The sequence below is a fragment of the Telopea speciosissima genome, chromosome 3 (assembly GCF_018873765.1).
Source record: "Telopea speciosissima isolate NSW1024214 ecotype Mountain lineage chromosome 3, Tspe_v1, whole genome shotgun sequence".
Classification (NCBI taxonomy): Eukaryota; Viridiplantae; Streptophyta; class Magnoliopsida; order Proteales; family Proteaceae; genus Telopea; species Telopea speciosissima.
The window spans coordinates 22,143,402-22,162,611 of NC_057918.1; the positions used below are offsets into that span (position 1 = coordinate 22,143,402).

Consider the following 19,210-nt stretch of genomic DNA (forward strand, 5'->3'; position numbering starts at 1 on the left):
TAAATCATAAATTCTTTATCTTTCCAAATATATGAAAATTCTCATAGTTGATTCCCATTTTAGAATATCTTTTAATATTATCTCAAATTTTTACTATATATTTCTATTCAAAAATATGCGGAAGTTTTCCAATACGGCCGTTTAGGAAAGAATTCCTTATCAATCACACTAGGTTTTGCCATGTGAAAGTGTGATATGACAAAAGTGACCATCGAATAGTCGCATTTAATTATTAAGCTACAATAAAATAAATGCACTAATATTAAGCTTGATAGACATAATTTGAACATTGAGGGAGTACACTGGGATTTTGAATCGTCCATTAAAATTTATTAAAAAAATTATTTATACGAAGTCATTCTCTTTAGAATTGTATGGATAAGATATCCACTTCCTGATAAACGAGATCTTATTGAATGTCTATCAAATGCAAAATTCTTTACTAAATTTTATATGAACTCTAAATTTTGACAAATCCAGATATCTAAAAAATGTTTTCTTCTGAATTCCATCAATGCTTATACAAACTTTACAATTGTCTACATAGATGATGTCTTAATATTCTCAACGTCCATTGAACAACACTAGAAACAACACTATATTTTTTCAAATTATCAAAAACAATGATTTAATAGTTTTTAGTTAAAAAAATAAAGATATTCTAAACACAATATAAGATTTTTAGGTTTAATATCTACTAGAAATAATTATTCCAATTGATAGATCAACAGAATTTGCTGCCAAATATCCTGATAAATTGAAGTACAAATAAATTTCATCGATTTTTAGGCATTCTTGATTATGTAGCTATTTTTGTCCAAATATTTGACAAATTTGTTAACCTTTATTATTAACGGCTGCAGAAAAATTCTACTCCTAATCTAAAAGTCTTCAAAATGGTTGAGACTGATGCCTTTGACATTGATTATTAAAGTCAATATCCAAGGTTACTTTGGTCAACTTGTTTACAAATCAAGTGAACCATGCTAACGCTTACAAATCAAGATTGATAGATTCCAGCTTTCATAATACATATAAATGCACAATACACTCTATAAACCAGCATCTATAACTGAATGACATAAAGGCTAAGAACTAAAAATATCTAAGAAATGGATGTAATTTTTCCTCTTTCCAGTTCATGAGCTCTCCATGATAAAGTATGTAATCTCAAACATATAGTGTTTAAAAGAATCATACTCACTGCTTCTGCTTGACATGGAAAACTTGGCCAGAATTATATACTCATTAAACTTGCGATTAAATGATATTTTCTCCCTTTTTGAATATGATTTTTTTTTGGGGGGGGGGTGTTACAATGGGGCTTGCCCCAAATTATAATTGGATGCCGCTTTCTCTACCAATTGTGTGGTCTCACACATTCAGTTGTTGAATGAAACATGCAGGAGCATAGACGGGTCTCTGCTTCTTCTTGCTTCAGCTCAATAACTGGGATTCTTTAGTATAGTTTTGCTGATCATTTGCAACTCCTCACCTGGTTTTTATCAAGCACTCCGTTGGCAATCCATAGTCCTTTTTCATGTAACTAAGTTGACGTCTCCAAGGATCATTGTGTAACTTGTAGTGTAGAACCTTGGTAAACAAAAAAAAAATTAAAAAAAAATCAGCTAGATCAATTGGTAAGACATTTTTCTACAATATCATTCATTCTACCACACAAGTACTGTATACCTGATGAAATAATGACGGAAAACATAATTCATATATGCGCAGAGTGACATATCAGGATGACATGGGGCTTATTCTAGCATCTAACTTTGGATAAGAAAGAGTAAAGGCTACTAAAAACTTAAAAACTCAAATGTGCATATTGTTATCAAATATGCTCTGTCGTAATAACACTTGCAAGCATTCAAAAATACAGCAATTAAGTCCTTTAGAACGGAGTAATATCCTGCCCACCAACCAAAAATGATACAATTATTCAAAAATTCATATTCTACCCACTATCCTTCTAAGTAATATCCTGCCCACCAACCAAAAATAAGAAATAAATCAATTGTAGTGACTGAACAATACAGAGAGGAATTACAAAACGAAGTTAATGACAGGGGGTGGGTTAAAGAAATTGACAACTTATGAGCATAGGGGCTCCAAACCATAGTTGTCATGGCATCGATATGTCGATGCCATGGCGTCATATCGCTGGAGAAGTGGGCATATCGACCACCGATATGGATGATGTAAGAATATCGACCGATATGGCCTCCATGTCGTTGCCATGGCGCCGCCATCGACGCCATACCACGACATATGGTCATATCGGGCGACATGGTTGTTTCAAATTATAAAACTTAATTTTTTAACAATACTTTTTTTAACCATTTTTTATTTTAATGCTTTTTCCTTAACATAAAAAAATTTAAAAAAACATCAAACAGAAATCACTAATACACTATTGACTGATACACAATCACATATTCACATCAGCAATTTTATTTTATTTTATTTAGATGGGTTGTTTATTAGCTTTATTCACTCAATATAAATTACGTTCTTGTAATTGTATTTTTGTTTTGTTAATTTTGTAGTCACTTTCATGTGAATCATATCTCAACTCTCATGATTTTTCAACTTTATTATCAGCAAGACTATTGCTATCAATTATTTGATAATCCATGATTTCATATACACTAATGGATATTACACTTTCATGAATCAAACCATAGTAGACTAGTAGTACACTTTCATGTTAATTTTTTATGTTATAGGGTATATATTATAGCATACTAAATGACATTAAAAATAGAAAAAATAAAACATGGTCGATATGATCGCCATAGCAACGCCATGGCGGGCGACATGTCGAGATATCGACATGACACCCCTCCACCGACTTGGATCGCCGTGACGACATGACAACTATGCTCCAAACAAACCCCGATTATATAACATAAGCCTTTCAATGTTTAAAGGATGGATAGGGTGTAAAACAAATAAGGGTAACAAAACGGTAAAGCAGATAAGAGAGAGAGAGAGCGAGAGAGATATAATATGATTCTTGCAACTATAGGATAATCAACCAGATTGAAAAATAGCTTACATGAACTGAAAAATTAAGTACTTTATGATCAGAAGGAAAGAACAACAGAAGTCACATGTGATTCAATTCTTGAGGATCCAAGGATCCTATAAAAAAGTAAGATCTGACACATCACAGCTGTAACTATGATTTGTGATCACAGAAAACTATTAAGAATTGAAAGATATTCGACTAAGTGGCAAGATGTCAAGAAATCAGGTGAAGATTTTAAAAAAGAAAAAGGGTTTATATTACGAAACACAATATCTGATTTAAAAATAAATTAACAAGAAGAAAGAATAAATGGAAGCATAAAGAAGAAGAAGATAAGCAGATTTGAATGGGTCTAGAGAGAAAAGAAGAAGATTGTTTACCTAGGTGCACCCCTTGCTGGACCATTACTACCATATATTAACTTAGCAAAAGATGTCCAACTAATTCAATAAAGTAGTAGTAGTATCATCACTACTGTTAGGAGTCATATGGTGGACCCAAAACAGGGTCTCGGGATTAGCGTCAGACGCTCATCCCGGGACTCTGCTGGGCAAAAGTGAGGCCCTTTTTAGTCTTTTTCCCTTTACCCTAGTCCATAAATTTTGTATCCTTCTCTATTATGGTTAATGGATTGTTAATGTGAGATTCAGTTCTTCTCTTCCTCTCTTTTTCTCTTCCACTCTTCTTCTCTGATTTGCGCAGGTTTACAACTACCATATACAAAACTATACTAATGATTCCAAAATAAATCCAACTTTGACAAGATAGAATCCTACTTTGACTTGAATAATGAACCACACAAAGTCCCAACGATAAAGTAAATTTGTTGACCTTGATTTCATGAGGTTTTGGCCTCCAAAGGAGCTGCTTTTCCTTTGAACACGAAGCAAATTCATTGAGTACATGATGTCCTCTGATGCAGATATAAACCCATGGAAGAAGAATTTTCGGATTTGGGTTTGGTTCAGTTTTTTGGGTCAAGTTGAACCTGCAGTTCAATAAGTTAGGCCCAAACCTAAGTCCCCAATGGATTATATGGGTCAAGGGCTAAGTAATTTTTAGTTTTCTATTGTAACAGGCCCATTCAATTATTGGGGATTTAATGACTATACAGGATTAAGTAGTTAGTTTCTATGTTATAATAGTTTCCAAGTTGTAATGGTAGTTACTTCTAGGTTAAGTTAGTATTGCTACTTAGTTGTTTCTTTTTCTTCTAACTTCCTAATTTTTTAGAGTTTCCATATTGTAAAAGATCTCTTTCTTAGAAAAGTTTCCTATTTTTATGATGTAGCTATCACTACAATAAATAAAAGGGGATGGGGTGGGGGGGAGGGGCATGCTGCCCACAGATATTGGATTTTGATCAATTGGATGTTTCTCTGTGATGGTGATGGTGATGCTGAGAATAGCTCTTTTGGTGAAACAAGTGCAACCCAAGGTGGTGAAATACCTTGGATTGGGAGGGTGGTGAAGCCCAACCACAGGCCATAGTTGGTGAAGCGTTGGTCATATCCCTTTCTTCCCTTCTTTTTCCTTTTACTTTTCTTCTTTTTCATTCACTGTTTGCCGACATTCCATCGCTACTTCTCTCCATCATGGCCTACTATTAGATGACCTTTGACCTTTCTTTTTGTGTTTATTTAATCCCTTGTTATTGCTGTTCTAATTCTTTGTCTTCTATTATTCTCATGCACTGTTTATAATATGCGATAGGAATGTTTCACAGCATATATGTCTGATTTTCAGTCACTGTTTTCCGAGTATGTAAGCATCAGATTGGGTTGAATTTTGACTGTGTTGATTCCCATCCTAGCTACTGCATTCAACCTTAATTTGGCGTCCATCAGACTGGTAGATTGAGAGTTACGCTAGTTCTCTTTACTTGCTATTTTCTGTCCATGTTCATATCTCCTAATCTAACCATCAGTTTACTTGGATATTTTAGCCCACATACTCACCCCATTAGGATCTCTAATATATAACAATTTCAGCCCCATCGGATTTATATTTATTTAGTTCAACTCCATTTAGTTTTTGCCCCAGTTTTCTGGTCCACTGTGATTCGGGTTTCTAGTTGTTGTTCTTTTCAGCCTACCAAACCTCTTCATCTTCTCAGCTACCTAACAAGATATTGTCTATTGTAGATATTAAGTACCTGCGTCTGATTTTGACTGTTCTGTTTTCCTCCATGTAAGGAGGTCTGTAAATGTCTTCACTCACTCTATTTCGTGGTGGGCTTTGAGTTATCCCTTTCAGGGTCTGTCCTAGTCCTCTTTTCCTAAGGATATTCTGCATATTGTACACCAGTTTTTGCCCTTGGAAGCTCAATAAAATTGGCTCCATCGCAGGTTTTACTCCTGTTGTGATACTGATGCGTATAGATCCTGACATTCCTCATATATACAGGGGTTCTGATAATCATGTGTCAAACAATTAACTAACCCTCCATATAATTTCAAATAAACAGTAAATAAAATTTAAGGTCCACTGAAGAAGTGCTAGCTAATATGTACTCTTTTTGTCTGTTCATTATGTCTTGGGAGGGATATTTCATCACCATAACATATGGTTAAAGAAAATTAACGGTCCATGAAGTAGTCCTTAAACCAGGTCCATCAGCTAATATTAGTCCAATTTTCATGAAATGACCTTCTTTCTGCCCTTTTTCATTTTCCCCACTGTTTTCCATTTGGTTAAGGAATCTTATTTAAAATAATAACATACGTACATAACTGAGACAAGTTAACACACAAAAAAGGGGTACAACAAATGACAATGGCAAGCCAGCAGGAACTACAATGGCGTGGATAAATTCTTGCCTACCAACTTTTCTTTACCAAATATTGAACTTGTTAGGTCAAAGCCTTCTGTAGACGAGTCATAATCATACCACTGTATATGAATGAGTACATGAATCTCAAATCTATATTTGATTGTAATAAACTCCACCAAATTGTGTAAGGCTGATTCTCCATCTCAGCATGTGTATAGAACATTTCAGTTGATCCTTACTTTGAAATATTATAAATTCTTTGTGTCATTATCTTGCAAACTAAATCATTCTAGATTACCATGACCCATTTCACAGCATATGAGGTGTTTTCTGTTATTTATGGTGGCTGATCTTAGGGAGCTTTATGTCAAGTTATTCACTGGTATGTTTATAGGAAAAGTGCATAAATGGCAGCAAGATGGAAGCTACCTGTATGAATGTGGCAAAGACATCATCTTCAATCAGTCTCAAGAATTCAACAGCCCATTCATCCACACGGCCAGAAGCACTTTTTTGACGTTCAGCTTCAAGTAAAACAGAATCACGATACAAGAACCTCTGCCAGATTCTTTGAACGTTTGCCAACTTGAATTCGGTTTCTTCTTTATTGAATCCCTACATTTAGTTAAGAAGAAAAAAATGAGAAGTTCAAGCCACAACATTAATTATTGATTCTCCCAGATAAAAATTTTATGATCCAACTTTAGTAACTAACAAAGAAAACAATTACCCTTAGAATCTTTATCAAGTTTGGAATATCATCCTCTTGAATTCGCACAGCAAAGCTATCATAATTGAGCACATTCTCATATGGCACGTAGATCCCATCCTGAAATGAAGCAAGAAACCAATAATCATTGCAGTAACATAACCTGATGATCATCTTGGCTTAGGGGAAATATTAGGCAGCTCCAAGGTGGAGGAGACATAGACATTCCACCAACATGAGCACTATGCCCAGCATGGATATAGGGATAATGTACAATTTGATAAGACCTATTTAGGAGATATATTAGGTAAACCCAATTGTTATCCTAATTCCCGAATCATAACCATCTAAACAGAATGTGCACCATATAATACTGTTCACACCTGTCAGTTGCCTCAGATTTTCTCTTGTCAATGCTTGGAAGACAAACAAGGTGGAAGAAATCAATACCTGAATAACCACAGGGATGCAACCATTTAAGACACTATCTTCCATTCGACCACTCCAACCATCTCCAGGTAATACCCCACAAAAAACAGAGCTTGCCAAATCCTCATAATAATTCACAGCTCGTATTGTGGTTACAGTAACATTTTCTGCATGTTGTTTCCCTAGTTTTCCTTCTTTATTAGGGCTTGATCCAAATTCTTCCGCCAGCTTTTGCCTGATACCCATGCTATACCTAAATAATCGACACCAAGCTGATGCATTAGGAATGTAAAAGTAAAATCCAAATCCATAAGGAGTACATCTTGTTCAACATACGTATCTTCTGGCCTGCCATTAGCATAAGCTGGTCCAAGATTTCCATTGAAGTAGAATAGTGTCTTACGTTTTTCATGGGGCCTGCAAGCATAAGGCTCAATTGATTTTTATCTTTGCTTGGTAAACTATCAATTGGTGGATTTTGTCCCCTTTAATCAGTAATGTTAAGGAAAGTAGAAAGTTAGCCGAATAAAAGTTTCAATGAGACATGTACCTCGACCACAGTTTTAATCTTAAGGAACTTGGATCTGGTCGTTTCCATGCAGGAAGCACAAGATCCTTCTCAGGATCAAAGCACGGATGATTGCCTCTCTTATGCGAAGGAATATGGTCCCAGTTGTCAGCCCAATATGCTGTTGTTGAGTGGTTATGCTTTGAATTTGTGTTTCCCCAGTGTACCAACATCATGCTGTTCCAAATCTCTTTAGGAGCATAGCAAGCACCTTCATCCCATGAAAAAAACTGCCTTTCGGATACAGATGCAACACCATTAGAAACACACGAAGGAGAAGATAAGCAATATCACAGAATTTCTTAATATTCTTTTTTCCTATCAATAACAAAGTAACAGATATTCATTCTCTTTTGCTCTACCCAGTATCAACACTTTCAACCAATGAAGATTCTCAGTCTACATCATACCCAGATATGGTCTCTTCCTGCCGAGCGATTCCAGTAAGGATAATTCTCAACTATGTGATCATATGCATTCTTATAGAACTCGAGGGTTAGAGAGCTCCTCAAACCCATGTGCTCCTGAAGTTCCAGAAAAACAGAGGTTATAATCAGGTACAAGCTTGTAACCTAGACACTTAAATATGAATACATAAAGTAGCTCGCAACTACCAGGAAAAACATTCTGGGCAACTTTATCAAGTAGTCACACAGTTTACAATACCAAAGCAAATGTGAGTATAGAATTATACCCGCATACTTAAGTGGGGTGCATCATCAGCACGAGTTATAATGCATGAATCTAGAACAGGAACATAGAAATAGTCCGCTTCTTCACCATTTAATGTTCGATAAGGGCTAGCCAGGATGCTTTCATAGAGCGCAATCTGCAAAAGAGGAGTGTCAAACAACAATGGATGCTGCAATAACTTCAATATTTTTGAGCTGGTGGCATCAGGGAGTCAAGTTACACCTGTGCTCCATATAACTGATCTGTCCACAATGTTGCATTCTGATCATCATATATCCGGTTTACACATTCAAGCTTGTAATGTCGACCCTGCAATACCCAAGAACAACAAATGAAGAAGATGAATAAAAGTTTGCAGTGTGCTTTGTATGGGTAACAGTTGCAGGTGCCCATTACAACCTCAAGGAGGAGACTGTTGAATCCAGGTGGTAAATCATAGACATATATAAGGGGCCTTTTCTTTTTAATCACAGCTTTAATGTTGACAAGGCTGCTGCTGAATTGTGCACTATCAGGAACATCAACTGTGGCAGGCCGAAGCCATCGAGGCCACTCTCGTACAGATGATAAAACAGACGGGATACTGCAATCTGTTCCATACCAACCACTGTAGCACTAAAGATGAAAACTGCATGCAGTTAGTTGGGTCATATTAGAAAGAAAAAAGAAAGAATGGAATAATCAAATATCATGACTTTAGACTAGAATATACACTAAACATTGAAAGTATCACAATTTCCATACCTGACAAAATCCACCACGACAATGTCCATGACCAGAGCATTGGTTCAGACATGTGCACTGCACAGGAACTTCGCAGAAACGACCCGAGAGGCCATCATATTTGCAATCACATTCCTTCTTGAATCTAACCTTGGATGCATATGCTTCCTCCGGGTTCACATTACACCATCCAGCTTTGCTATTGTTCGTTGTGAAAATATCTAGATCAGGCTGTGACCAATTGGCCACTTTTGGAGCACCAGGTTCAGATGGAGAGCTGAACAGAATTATTATCCTCAAATTAATTTGTTTGTAGGAACTGCAGAGATACCATAATTGAAGCTAATACTAAAGTTCAATGCCTTTACCTCAGTTCAAATCCACATGCCTCTGCAACAGGCCGATTTGGATATTTTGTGTCTTCTCCACAGAAACACATTGCTTTTGTCATATCACAATAAGAGGCACAGATTGACACAACCCATGGCCCATATGGTTGCTCTGGTGTTCTTGGATAATTGCACTCCAACTGCAATCTTTCGGAGCAACCTTCCCCTGTTTGATTAGCAGATATTGTGGATCCAAATGATTAGTTAGTGAACATAAATGCCATCAGAAGAAAATGAGATATACAAAATTATAAATGTTGTTCATTTTCCTCAAAATTAGTAAAATAAAAGCAGTTTGCTTCTACACGTTATCTTATCCATAAAACTGATAATATGTTTCTATGTGTCATATTACTCTAATTTTCTGGAAAATGTTTTCAACATTATAACTAAAAGGGCAAGGAATTAAAACATTTTTTTATTGCAAATTGGAACCCCAGAATGCTGAAGCTAGAATTTAAACAACTCATATAATTAGTGAACTTCCAGTTATGTCACAAGAATGATTTGAAAGCTAGTTGTTAAGAATATAAAGCTAGTTCACACAAAATTCATAACTTGAGTAAGGTGCCCCTGTCTTTTCCTTCTCCGGGTAAATAGTAAATAATGAGGTGATACCCTGGAAGGTTGAATAGCCATAACCGAAAAGACTAAAAAATGAGCTTTTGAAAATAATAAGGAAAAATTAATACTGACCAGAATATCCATGAAAGCACCTGCATTGTCCCAATTCCCGGTTACAAACACCTAGACCACTACAGTCATTCTTGCAGCCATTCCCACCTATTTCCTGTCACCACAAACAAGAGTTATAAGCAGTTTTTGTTAACAGGAATAAAACTAGAGCTGAATGCTTGGATGATCAAAGACTGATCCCAAGTTGTATATTTATAATAAAGACTGAAACATTACATGGACAGAATTGCCCCAACATAGCCGACTTTAATAATGAGTCGGCTGTACATAGTAAAGAGAATAATAAAAAGGGAAAAAGTCTAGAATACCCCCATGGTATTCTGGCCCATACAATCCAACACTCCCCCCTTAAGTTGGAGCATATACGTCACGCATTCCCAACTTGACTAAGATAGGAAGAAACACTTTGCCACTTAAACCCTTAGTGAACACATCAGCTAACTGATCAGCAGACTTCACAAAGGGAACACAGATGAGTACGGCTTCGAGCTTCTCCTTGATGAAATGTCGATCAACCTCCACATGCTTAGTGTTATGAACAATGCTAATGGCTGCTTTATTATCACAATAAAGCATCATGGGAAGATGGACAGCAACACCAATATCCTACAACAATCCTCTAAGCCATAGAAGTTTACAAATTTCTTGTGCCATCGCACGGAACTCTGCTTCAGCACTAGACCTTGCCACAACATTCTGCTTCTTTCTATGCCATGTGACAAGGTTCCCACACACAAAGGAACAAATAGCTAGAAATTGATTTTCTATCAGTGGAGCCAGCCCAATCGGCATCAGTATAAGCTTCAACCTTCAGATGACCATTGGGAGAGAGAATGATTCCTTTTCCTGAAGCAAACTTCAAATACCACAAATACGAAAGACTGCCTCCATGTGAGAGGAATAGGGATCATGCATAAACTGGCTCACCAAACTTACAACAATGGCTATGTCAGGTCGTGTGTGAGAGAGATAGATTAGTTTGCCCACTAGTCGTTGATAACGACCCTTGTCAACAGGTTCACTCTCTTTCTCCTTAAGTCATGTAATAGCTTCCATAGGAGTATCTGAAGGATGACACTCTAGCAACCCAGTCTCAGACAACAAATCTAGGATATATTTTCTTTGAGAAAGAAAGATGCCCTTCGAAGATCGAGCAACTTCTATCCCTAGAAAATGTTTTAGAGTCCCCAGATCCTTTACTTCAAACTCACAGCAAAGGAAGAACTTCAAATTCTTGATAGCATCATAATCATTACCATGACCACAACATCATCCACATAGACTATGAGAATAGTTACCTTGTCACCAACTCGTCGATGAACAAAGTGTGATCAACATTGCTTTGCTTATAGCCTGCTGAAATCATAGCCTTATGAAATCTACAAAACCAAGATCTAGGTGACTGCTTCAACCCATAAAGGGCACGCTTCAAGTTACAGACCTTGCCCCTGGTCCTGTCGTCAGAGAAGCGTGGTGGAATATCCATATATACCTCTTCCTCAAGCTCCCCATGGAGGAAGGCATTCTTTACATCCAACTGCTGAAGATCCCACCCAAGATTTGCAGCACAAGATAATAACACCCTTACAGTGTTGAGTTTCGCTACGGGTGCAAAGGTCTCCTGATAGTCAACTCCATAAGTTTGAGTGAACCCCTTTGCAACCAGACGTGCCTCGTATCGATCCATTGTACCACCAGCCTTCTGTTTGACTACAAAGACCCATTTACATCTAATTGGTTTTTTCCCTGGAGGAAGAGCCATAAGATCCCACGTATTATTTTTGTGTAGTGCTCTCATTTCTCCAATATTGTTGCCTTCCACTTTCCATCTGTAGATGCTTCCTGCTAATTTTTAGGAATCGAAACAGAAGAAAGAGAAAATACAAATGCACGAAAAATAAGGAGAAAGAGAACTATACGAAACAAAACGAGATATGAGATGTTGAGTGCAAGTCCTAGTACCTTTGCGATGAGCAATAGGTAGGTCAAAAGAAGAGGGCTTACCAGGAGAGGAAGGATCTGGATCTTGAGCCGGCAACTATATGGGTATTGGTGCTACAGTGGATTGAAGCTACCGTCTTTTGGTGCCACCCTTTTTATAGGTGATCATATTAGAGTTGTCAATCCTCTTCTGAAACTCACTAATAGTTCTCTGGACTGGAGTCAGCTCCCCTTGAATAGGAACATTAACAACATTTTTTTTCCATGGTCTCCCCCTGTAAAGGATTCCCTTCAGATAAGGGGGGAACAGCCAGAGGAGGTTGGGCAGCAATCAAAGAAGGTTGGGCAGAATTCAAAGGAGGCTGGGCAGCAGCCATGGGGGGCTGGACAGCAGCCGTAGGGGACTGGGCGCAGCCGTAGGGGTTAGAAAAGGAGGAACCTCCAAAAGACAACACATCTTCACTAGAACTCTCCCCCTGAAGAGGTGGTGAAGAATAATAGGAAATGGTCTCATGAAAGACAACATCCATACTGACCAAAGTACGGCGGGAAGGGGGATGGTAACCACTTATAACCCTTCTAGGTTGGAGAATAACCCAAGGAAATGCAACGTAACTCCCTAGGTTCAAGTTTGCCTGGAGATTTTGTATCTCTAGCATAACACACACAACCAAACACTTTGGGAGTTACAATAAAGGAGGAATTCCCATTAAAACATCAGTTAGGCTGCAGGAGTCAAGAACCCGAGAAGGTAATCTAGTGATGAGATAGGCTGCAGTGAGGACAGCATCTCCCCAATATAGAGATGGGACATGCCTTGCAAACATCAAAGCCCTGGCCACCTCTAACAAATGGCAATTTTTCCTTTCTGCCACACCATTCTGGGCAGGGGTATCAACACAACTAATTTGGTGAACAATACCATAGTCAGGTAGATATTTTTGAAAGTGGGATTCTTTATACGCAGTTCCATTATCACTTCTCAATATTTTGAGAGTAGCCTAGAATTGGGTTTGGACCATTTTATGAAAATGTTGAAAACATTCAAAAACCTGATTTTTTCTGTGTAAAAGATACACCCATGTTGTATTCCTAGAGTGACAGCCAATAAAAGAGACAAACCATCGATGACCAGAAAGAGATGTTTTACGCCTAGGACCCCAAACATCAGAATGCACCAATTGAAAACAAGAACTCCTTTTATTTGATAAAGAATAAGTTGAACGTGTCTGTTTGGCCAAAACACAAGCCTCACAAAAAAAGTCATCCTTATTACATTGGGTGACCAAACTAGGAAATAAATGTGCTAAAGTTCCTAATGGAGGGTGACCTAATCTAGAGTGCCATTGGTAAAGTTCAGAAGAAACCAAGGAGTTCTGGTGCAGTGGAGAAGGTATTGGTGGTGGAAAGTGACGACCATCTTCAAGCAGATACAATCCACCATGTACTTTACCCAATCCAATCGTCTTCCCAGAGCCTAGATCCTGAAAAACACAATGGGATTTTAAAAAAGTTACTTTGCGATTAAGATCACGAGTAATACTCATAGTTATCACGGCGTTACGGCGATCCAAGTCGGTGGAGGGGTGTCTAATCGATATATCGACACGTCGCCCGCCATTGCGTTGCCATTGCGATCATGTCGACCATGGCAGAATTGTAATTAAATCCAAAGTTGAATGGCAAACTAGTAGATAAATCAAGATTTATAAGAGCAATGGCAGAATTGTAATTAATCTGAAGTTTTAAAGAAGGAGTAATGGCGGAATTGTAATTAATCTGAAGTTTTAAAGGAGTGCCAGAACTGTAATTAATGGAAATCAATTTAATAAAGAAAATAAACCAGGAAGTGGGATAGCACGTTTAATGGGTAAAGGATATACTTGGAACAAAATGGAAAATAATAGATGGTGGGAATAAAAGTAAAAGCAAAGGGTAATAATGGGAACTATGGAAAATGGGTTTAATAGATAAGGAATCAAGAAACAAAAAACAAAGTAATTCAGTCTTCTTCAACCTCACAACTCCTCAGCCAACCAGTGGCAGAATGGAAGTTATTTTGAAAGTGGGCCTTCCTTGTAAGAACCTAATCGATACGAAGCTTCAGGCAAGAGTCGCCACAACCTGTTCTCTCAAGGGCACCAAGAATCTAATTGAAAGAACTTGCAACCAAGAGATCGATGGAGCTTAACCAAATCTAACGGTAGTAATGGAGGTGCAGGTTTGACGTGTGATGGAGCCTCAATGTTGAAAGGGGCTGAGCCAAAGGTTTGGAAGGATGAATCGTCCAAACCCACGAGAAATAGCCCCAAAATTCTGCTGGCAACCGAATGGTGAGAGCAAGGCTAAAATAGGAGATTTAGGGAAACAGACGCCATGGCGTAGGTCGATATGGCCATTTCTCCAATGCCAGGACGCCATGACAACTATGGTAATACTACTAATGGAAAGAAGGTTAATAGTAAAATTAGGAGTATGTAAAACAGAGGACAAAGGAAGAGAGGAAGTGCAGTTGATGATTCCTTTACCAGATATGGAAGAAAAGGAACCATCAGCTACTTTGACCTTGTCTTTCCCAGAAGTGAGAGAACAACGATGGAACAGACTAGAGCAACCGGTCATGTGATCTGTAGCTCCAAAATCTATGATCCAAGGATGGGAAGCTACAAAAGCACAATGACCACCAAATGGAATACCTGACCGGGCAAAGTGTGAACCTAGAGTAGCAGAAGAGTTGGAAGTAGTAGCGGATGTAGTAGAGGCAGTAGCAGCAGAAGTCCTTAGCACACGAAGGAATGCTTGTAGATCATCCTGGGATAGACCAGTGTCAGTAGCAGGGGCTATGGTAACAGACTCAATATGATTGGCCTTGTTCCCGACTTTTTCTAGGCAACCCGCTTAGTCTCAAAGTCAACCGGTTTCCCATGAAGTTTCCAACACTTTTTTTTTGGTGTGGTGAGGTTTGTGACAATGCTCACAAACAACAGTGCCGGGAGTAGAATCACTAGAAGAGGTGCCAATAGGTGCAAGCGTAGCAGGGGCAGCAGTCTGGAGGGCTGATCTGTCAGTAATAGGAGGATGCAACATAGCAGCCCTACGGTTTTCCTCAAAGGAGACTAAAGCATATGACTGTTCAAGCGTGGAAAAAGGCTTATGGCCCAACACCTGAACACGAATCTAGTCATACTCCACATTCAGACCAGCCAGAAAATCATAAACCCGAATCTTGTCCACATGCTTCTTGTATGAAATGATGTCAGCAGCTGTAGTCGGGTGATAATCAGAGAAGTGGTCCAATTGCTACAAAAAACTATGCAAAGTAGCAAAATATTTGGAGACAGATAATTCTCCATGTGTAGTGTGTAGAGCCTTCTTCCGGAGTTCATACACCTGGGCATCATTGCCAAGTTTCCCGTAAGTTTCCTAGCAAGCAGCCCAAATCTTAGAGGTTGTATCAAGGAGAAGAAACCCATTCGCAAGGTCTGAAGTCATGGAGCCAATGAGGTAGGGCATGAGCTTCATTGTTTGCAAGCCATCTTTCTTGAGTAGCACTAATCTCAGTTAGCATAATACTGGTGCCACTAATATAGCCAGTAAGGCCACGACCAGCAATGGCAAAGGACGTAGACCGAGACCAAAGCAAGTAATTAGTGCCATCCAATTTGATTGGATTAGGAGGAAAAATATGATAATCTGATTTGCCTTGGCCATCACCCACAGAAGTAGCAGTCGGAGTAACTGAATCAACCATATTGACAACAGAAAAACCTAAATCGCAGAGAGGGGCTGTGGTGATGAGAAATCCACAAAAAACTCCAATATAATGTCCAGAAATAAGAGGAGAGACTCTGTGAAAGATACTCAAATGTGTCTCCAAGAATCAGCAGCAACAGGTAGGTAAATCCCTGAGATCGAATTTTCAGGGTTTCGAGAAAAACCCTGATTATGTTAAGATCGATTGAGGGGAAAAAACAGCACCAAAAAACACTGGATGAGGCTGAAATTTGGATCGAGTGGCCTTGAAGGACTGCTGAATCACCTCCCCAAAAATCAGCACCAACAGAGATCAAAAACCCAGAGATCGATATTTTTAGGGTTTTGGGAAAACCTGAAAAAAATCGATCAAAGAGGAAGGCTTCAAAATTTCTGGCTGAAGATGGAGGCTTGGCTTAGAAACTGCTGCAGATCTATTTCTTGTAGTTGAGATTGAATCAGTCCAAAAAAAAAATCAGTCCAAAAAAAAGAAGTCTTCAAATTTCGCAGGCAGGAAGCAAGCCCCTATCGATCAGATTTTTAATAGCATAGAATGAGGTGAAGGAGGGCAGCAACTGGATCTATGGATCACCTCATCAGTGCTGCCCTATGTGAGAATGGAGAACAAAAGAGAAGAGAAGGAGGAGAGAAGAAAGAGAAGTGGAGAAGAGGGATATCGAGAATGGGGCTGTGGAGAACCCTAGTTTTGAAACCTGCTCTGATACCATGTTAACAGGAATAAAACTAGAGCTGAATGCTTGGATGATCAAAGACTGATCCCAAGCTGTATATTTATAATAAAGACTGAAACATTACATGGACAGAATTGCCCCAACATAGCCGACTCTAATAATGAGTTGGCTGTACATAGTAAAGAGAATAATAAACAGGGAAAGAGTCCAGAATACCCCCACGGTATTCTGGCCCATACAATCCAACAGTTTTTGTAGTGGAAATCCAACTGACCCAATAATTTAATTGCTACACAAACCAACAATGTCTTCAAGAAAACCAAATCTCATGTAAGGAATTTAACAATGGAATCAATAGAAACAAGATAGAACTAAAAAAGGGGGGGAAAAAAAAAATTACCTATTCGAAGTTTAATTTTCAAGAACAATTCATCTAAGAAGAAGAATATCAAAACAGATAAAACTGAAAAGTTCCTCTCCCGGGAAAAAAAAAAAAAAAAAGAAACTGAAACTTTAAGATAATCCAAGGGGTGTTGTTTTCTCAGACATCATGTAATAATAACTAAATCAATATTCAAGCTGGCACTGCAATGAAGAAAAGTAATGAGACCAGTCAATCAAAATGAGAACACTTCTAAAGATATTTCCATTTCCTACCTCGACAACACTGACTGGCATAGTAACTGAATCACAACCAGAAAGCCACCGGCCGATCTTTCCTTGCCATGGCGTACCATGGTAGTCCACCGCTTTATGCACGTCTGCCGGGAACCGACGTTCTAAATCAAGAGTTGGCTCAAAATTCCTTACCACATGATCCTTCCCTCCTTCACTCGATCTAATAAGTGGAGAACAAGAACTCTGAACTTCTCGATTGTTGGTGTAATAGAGAGAAGAGGGCACCAAAGGAACCAAGAACAAATGAACCATTGAAGCCAACACCACAAGTGAAGCAATTATTGCTACCAAAGACCATGAACATCTCCATGTCTTAAGAAAGCCCATTATCTTGAAAAAACCTTTCTGTCAAAGACCACCTCAATCAACTCTATGAACTAAAATGAGTCCATTTTTTCAAGCTACGACCATAAGATGTATAGCTGTCAGAATTCAGAATGCAATAGTTGCTTGCACAACAATGCCTGCCAAAAACAAGGGAATTAATGCATAGCTACATAGAGGTTTCCATACATCAAAAAGGAGGAATTGTAACTAGAGAGACTTCCATATATCTGAGGAAGTAATACACTAATACCAGCCTTCTACCTACCCCCACTCCCACCCCCACCCCCACCCCCACCCCAAAAGAAAACGTATAAAGGAAAAATAAATGAAAATATCGAAAGCATGAACCCAAGTACCTCCCTCACCCCCCCCCCCCCCAAAAAAAAAAAAATACTAAGGAAAAATAATTGAATAAATCGAAAGCATGAACCTGAGTACCTCCCCCCCCCCCCAAAAAAAATAATAATAATAATAATAAAATAAGGTACGATTTCTCACAGTAACAATTTTGGTGTCAAGGACAATACAGTTTTGCCAGCTCAAAATACCTAGTTTAGCTCCTCTTCCTTCATCTCAATCTCAACCGAACCAGGTAGAGAAATGAGATAAAGAGTTGTCAGTGATCAAGTTTGACCACTTTTTTGTGACTATTTTGCTCTTACTAGCTGATATTATTTTTATCCATTCACACACACTTATATTTCTCCTCCTCGCCCAAGGCAAGCAACTGTTACTTTCACTCAAATCTAAATTCAGAGATTTGATTACATGGGTACCATTTGAAATTGTTTATTCGTATATGTAACAACCAGAACCAATTAAAACGAAGCAAATTACTGCAAGCAACTGTGAGCACAGAGGATCTAAGAACAAGAAAGACAGAAAAAAAAAACACACAACTAACGATCCAAAAGTTCAAAGAAGGTGATATATTAACGAAAATCCCTATCTGGGCCCCAATCAGAACTACAAAACTGATCAGAACTACAAAACTGATCGAATCTTGAACGAAATTCAGCGAACTGCAAATAATGCTAACCTTTTACGGAATCTGTAGTGGAAGATTTCGAAAGAAATGAACCTGCAACATGAAACAACGTATTAAAAAGAAAAACACAGATGATCGATTTCAATCAAAATTTTTCATTTAGAAATATACCCATTAACAAAAGCTGTATGCACGACTCGACCATAACCTTATCTTAAAATGATACTAAATTATAATTCAGAGAGCCAGAAGAATCGAGGGAAGGTTCAGAAAGTAAAAAATAATAATAATACTAATAATAATAATAAATAAATAAATTTGAAAGATTCAGAGAACCATGAGAGCAAAGAAGGTGAAAAACGAAGAAAGCCGCCAAAGCCGATAGCTGTACTACTGGAAAGTTTGAACAAACTAGTCCTAGGAAACAATAAATAAACGTGTACTTAATGACATAAGCCACATATATGATAATGATATGGAAAAATAGAAAAAAGGTCGCTACCATGTATCGGCTGATACAAAAGATAATCGGTCAAAAACCTTTTACGTTTAATTTTTGGATAAGGTTTTCATTTTTAGAAAAAAAAGAAGAATACTTTTCCATTTGTCGAGGATTTTTTGTATAACATCGTTCTACCTTTGGGGTTATTCATATTCTCATAACAGTAGTATCTACAAAAAATAATTCCGAGTTTCTGGAAGACTTCAGACCGATTAGTTTATATAGTGCAGTGTGTCTTAGAAAATTCTTGCAAAAAGACTGAAACCCCCTCCTTAAATAGGTATATTTCATCATATCCAGCTGCTTGTTATA

The 19,210-nt window shown here is 37.9% G+C and overlaps 1 protein-coding gene across 2 annotated transcripts; it reads right to left on the reverse strand.

Moving 5' to 3' along the window:
- Positions 1–1,314: 1,314 nt before the first annotated feature.
- On the reverse strand, positions 1,315–17,545 carry LOC122656697. Of its 2 annotated transcripts, XM_043851311.1 has the most exons (14): positions 17,061–17,545; positions 10,018–10,111; positions 9,301–9,487; positions 8,954–9,209; positions 8,609–8,824; positions 8,432–8,518; positions 8,211–8,345; positions 7,927–8,040; positions 7,499–7,746; positions 7,285–7,365; positions 6,970–7,201; positions 6,541–6,639; positions 6,240–6,425; positions 1,315–1,593 (listed from the first exon to the last, which is right to left on the reverse strand). In XM_043851311.1, exons 1-14 carry the CDS (start codon positions 17,406–17,408, stop codon positions 1,492–1,494), a joined length of 2,385 nt encoding a protein of 794 aa, XP_043707246.1. In that variant the 5' UTR covers positions 17,409–17,545; the 3' UTR covers positions 1,315–1,491. The 2 variants fall into 2 exon arrangements, with proteins under 2 accessions (XP_043707246.1, XP_043707247.1); XM_043851312.1 differs by lacking the exon at positions 1,315–1,593 and having other exon boundaries at positions 6,321–6,430; positions 6,546–6,639.
- Between the last annotated feature and the right edge of the window lie 1,665 nt (positions 17,546–19,210).

What these genes read in the sequence shown, in the direction of transcription:
- LOC122656697 (XM_043851311.1), bottom strand. Translation starts at nt 17,408, where the DNA reads ATGGGCTTTCTTAAGACATGGAGATGTTCATGGTCTTTGGTAGCAATA. An exon ending in GCATCCCTGTGGTTATTCAG is followed by an intron (nt 6,640 to 6,969) that starts GTATTGATTTCT and finishes GCTTCATTTCAG; the next exon opens with GATGGGATCTACGTGCCATA. An exon ending in TCTTTGCCACATTCATACAG is followed by an intron (nt 1,594 to 6,239) that starts GTAGCTTCCATC and finishes TTGTTTACCAAG; the next exon opens with GTTCTACACTACAAGTTACA.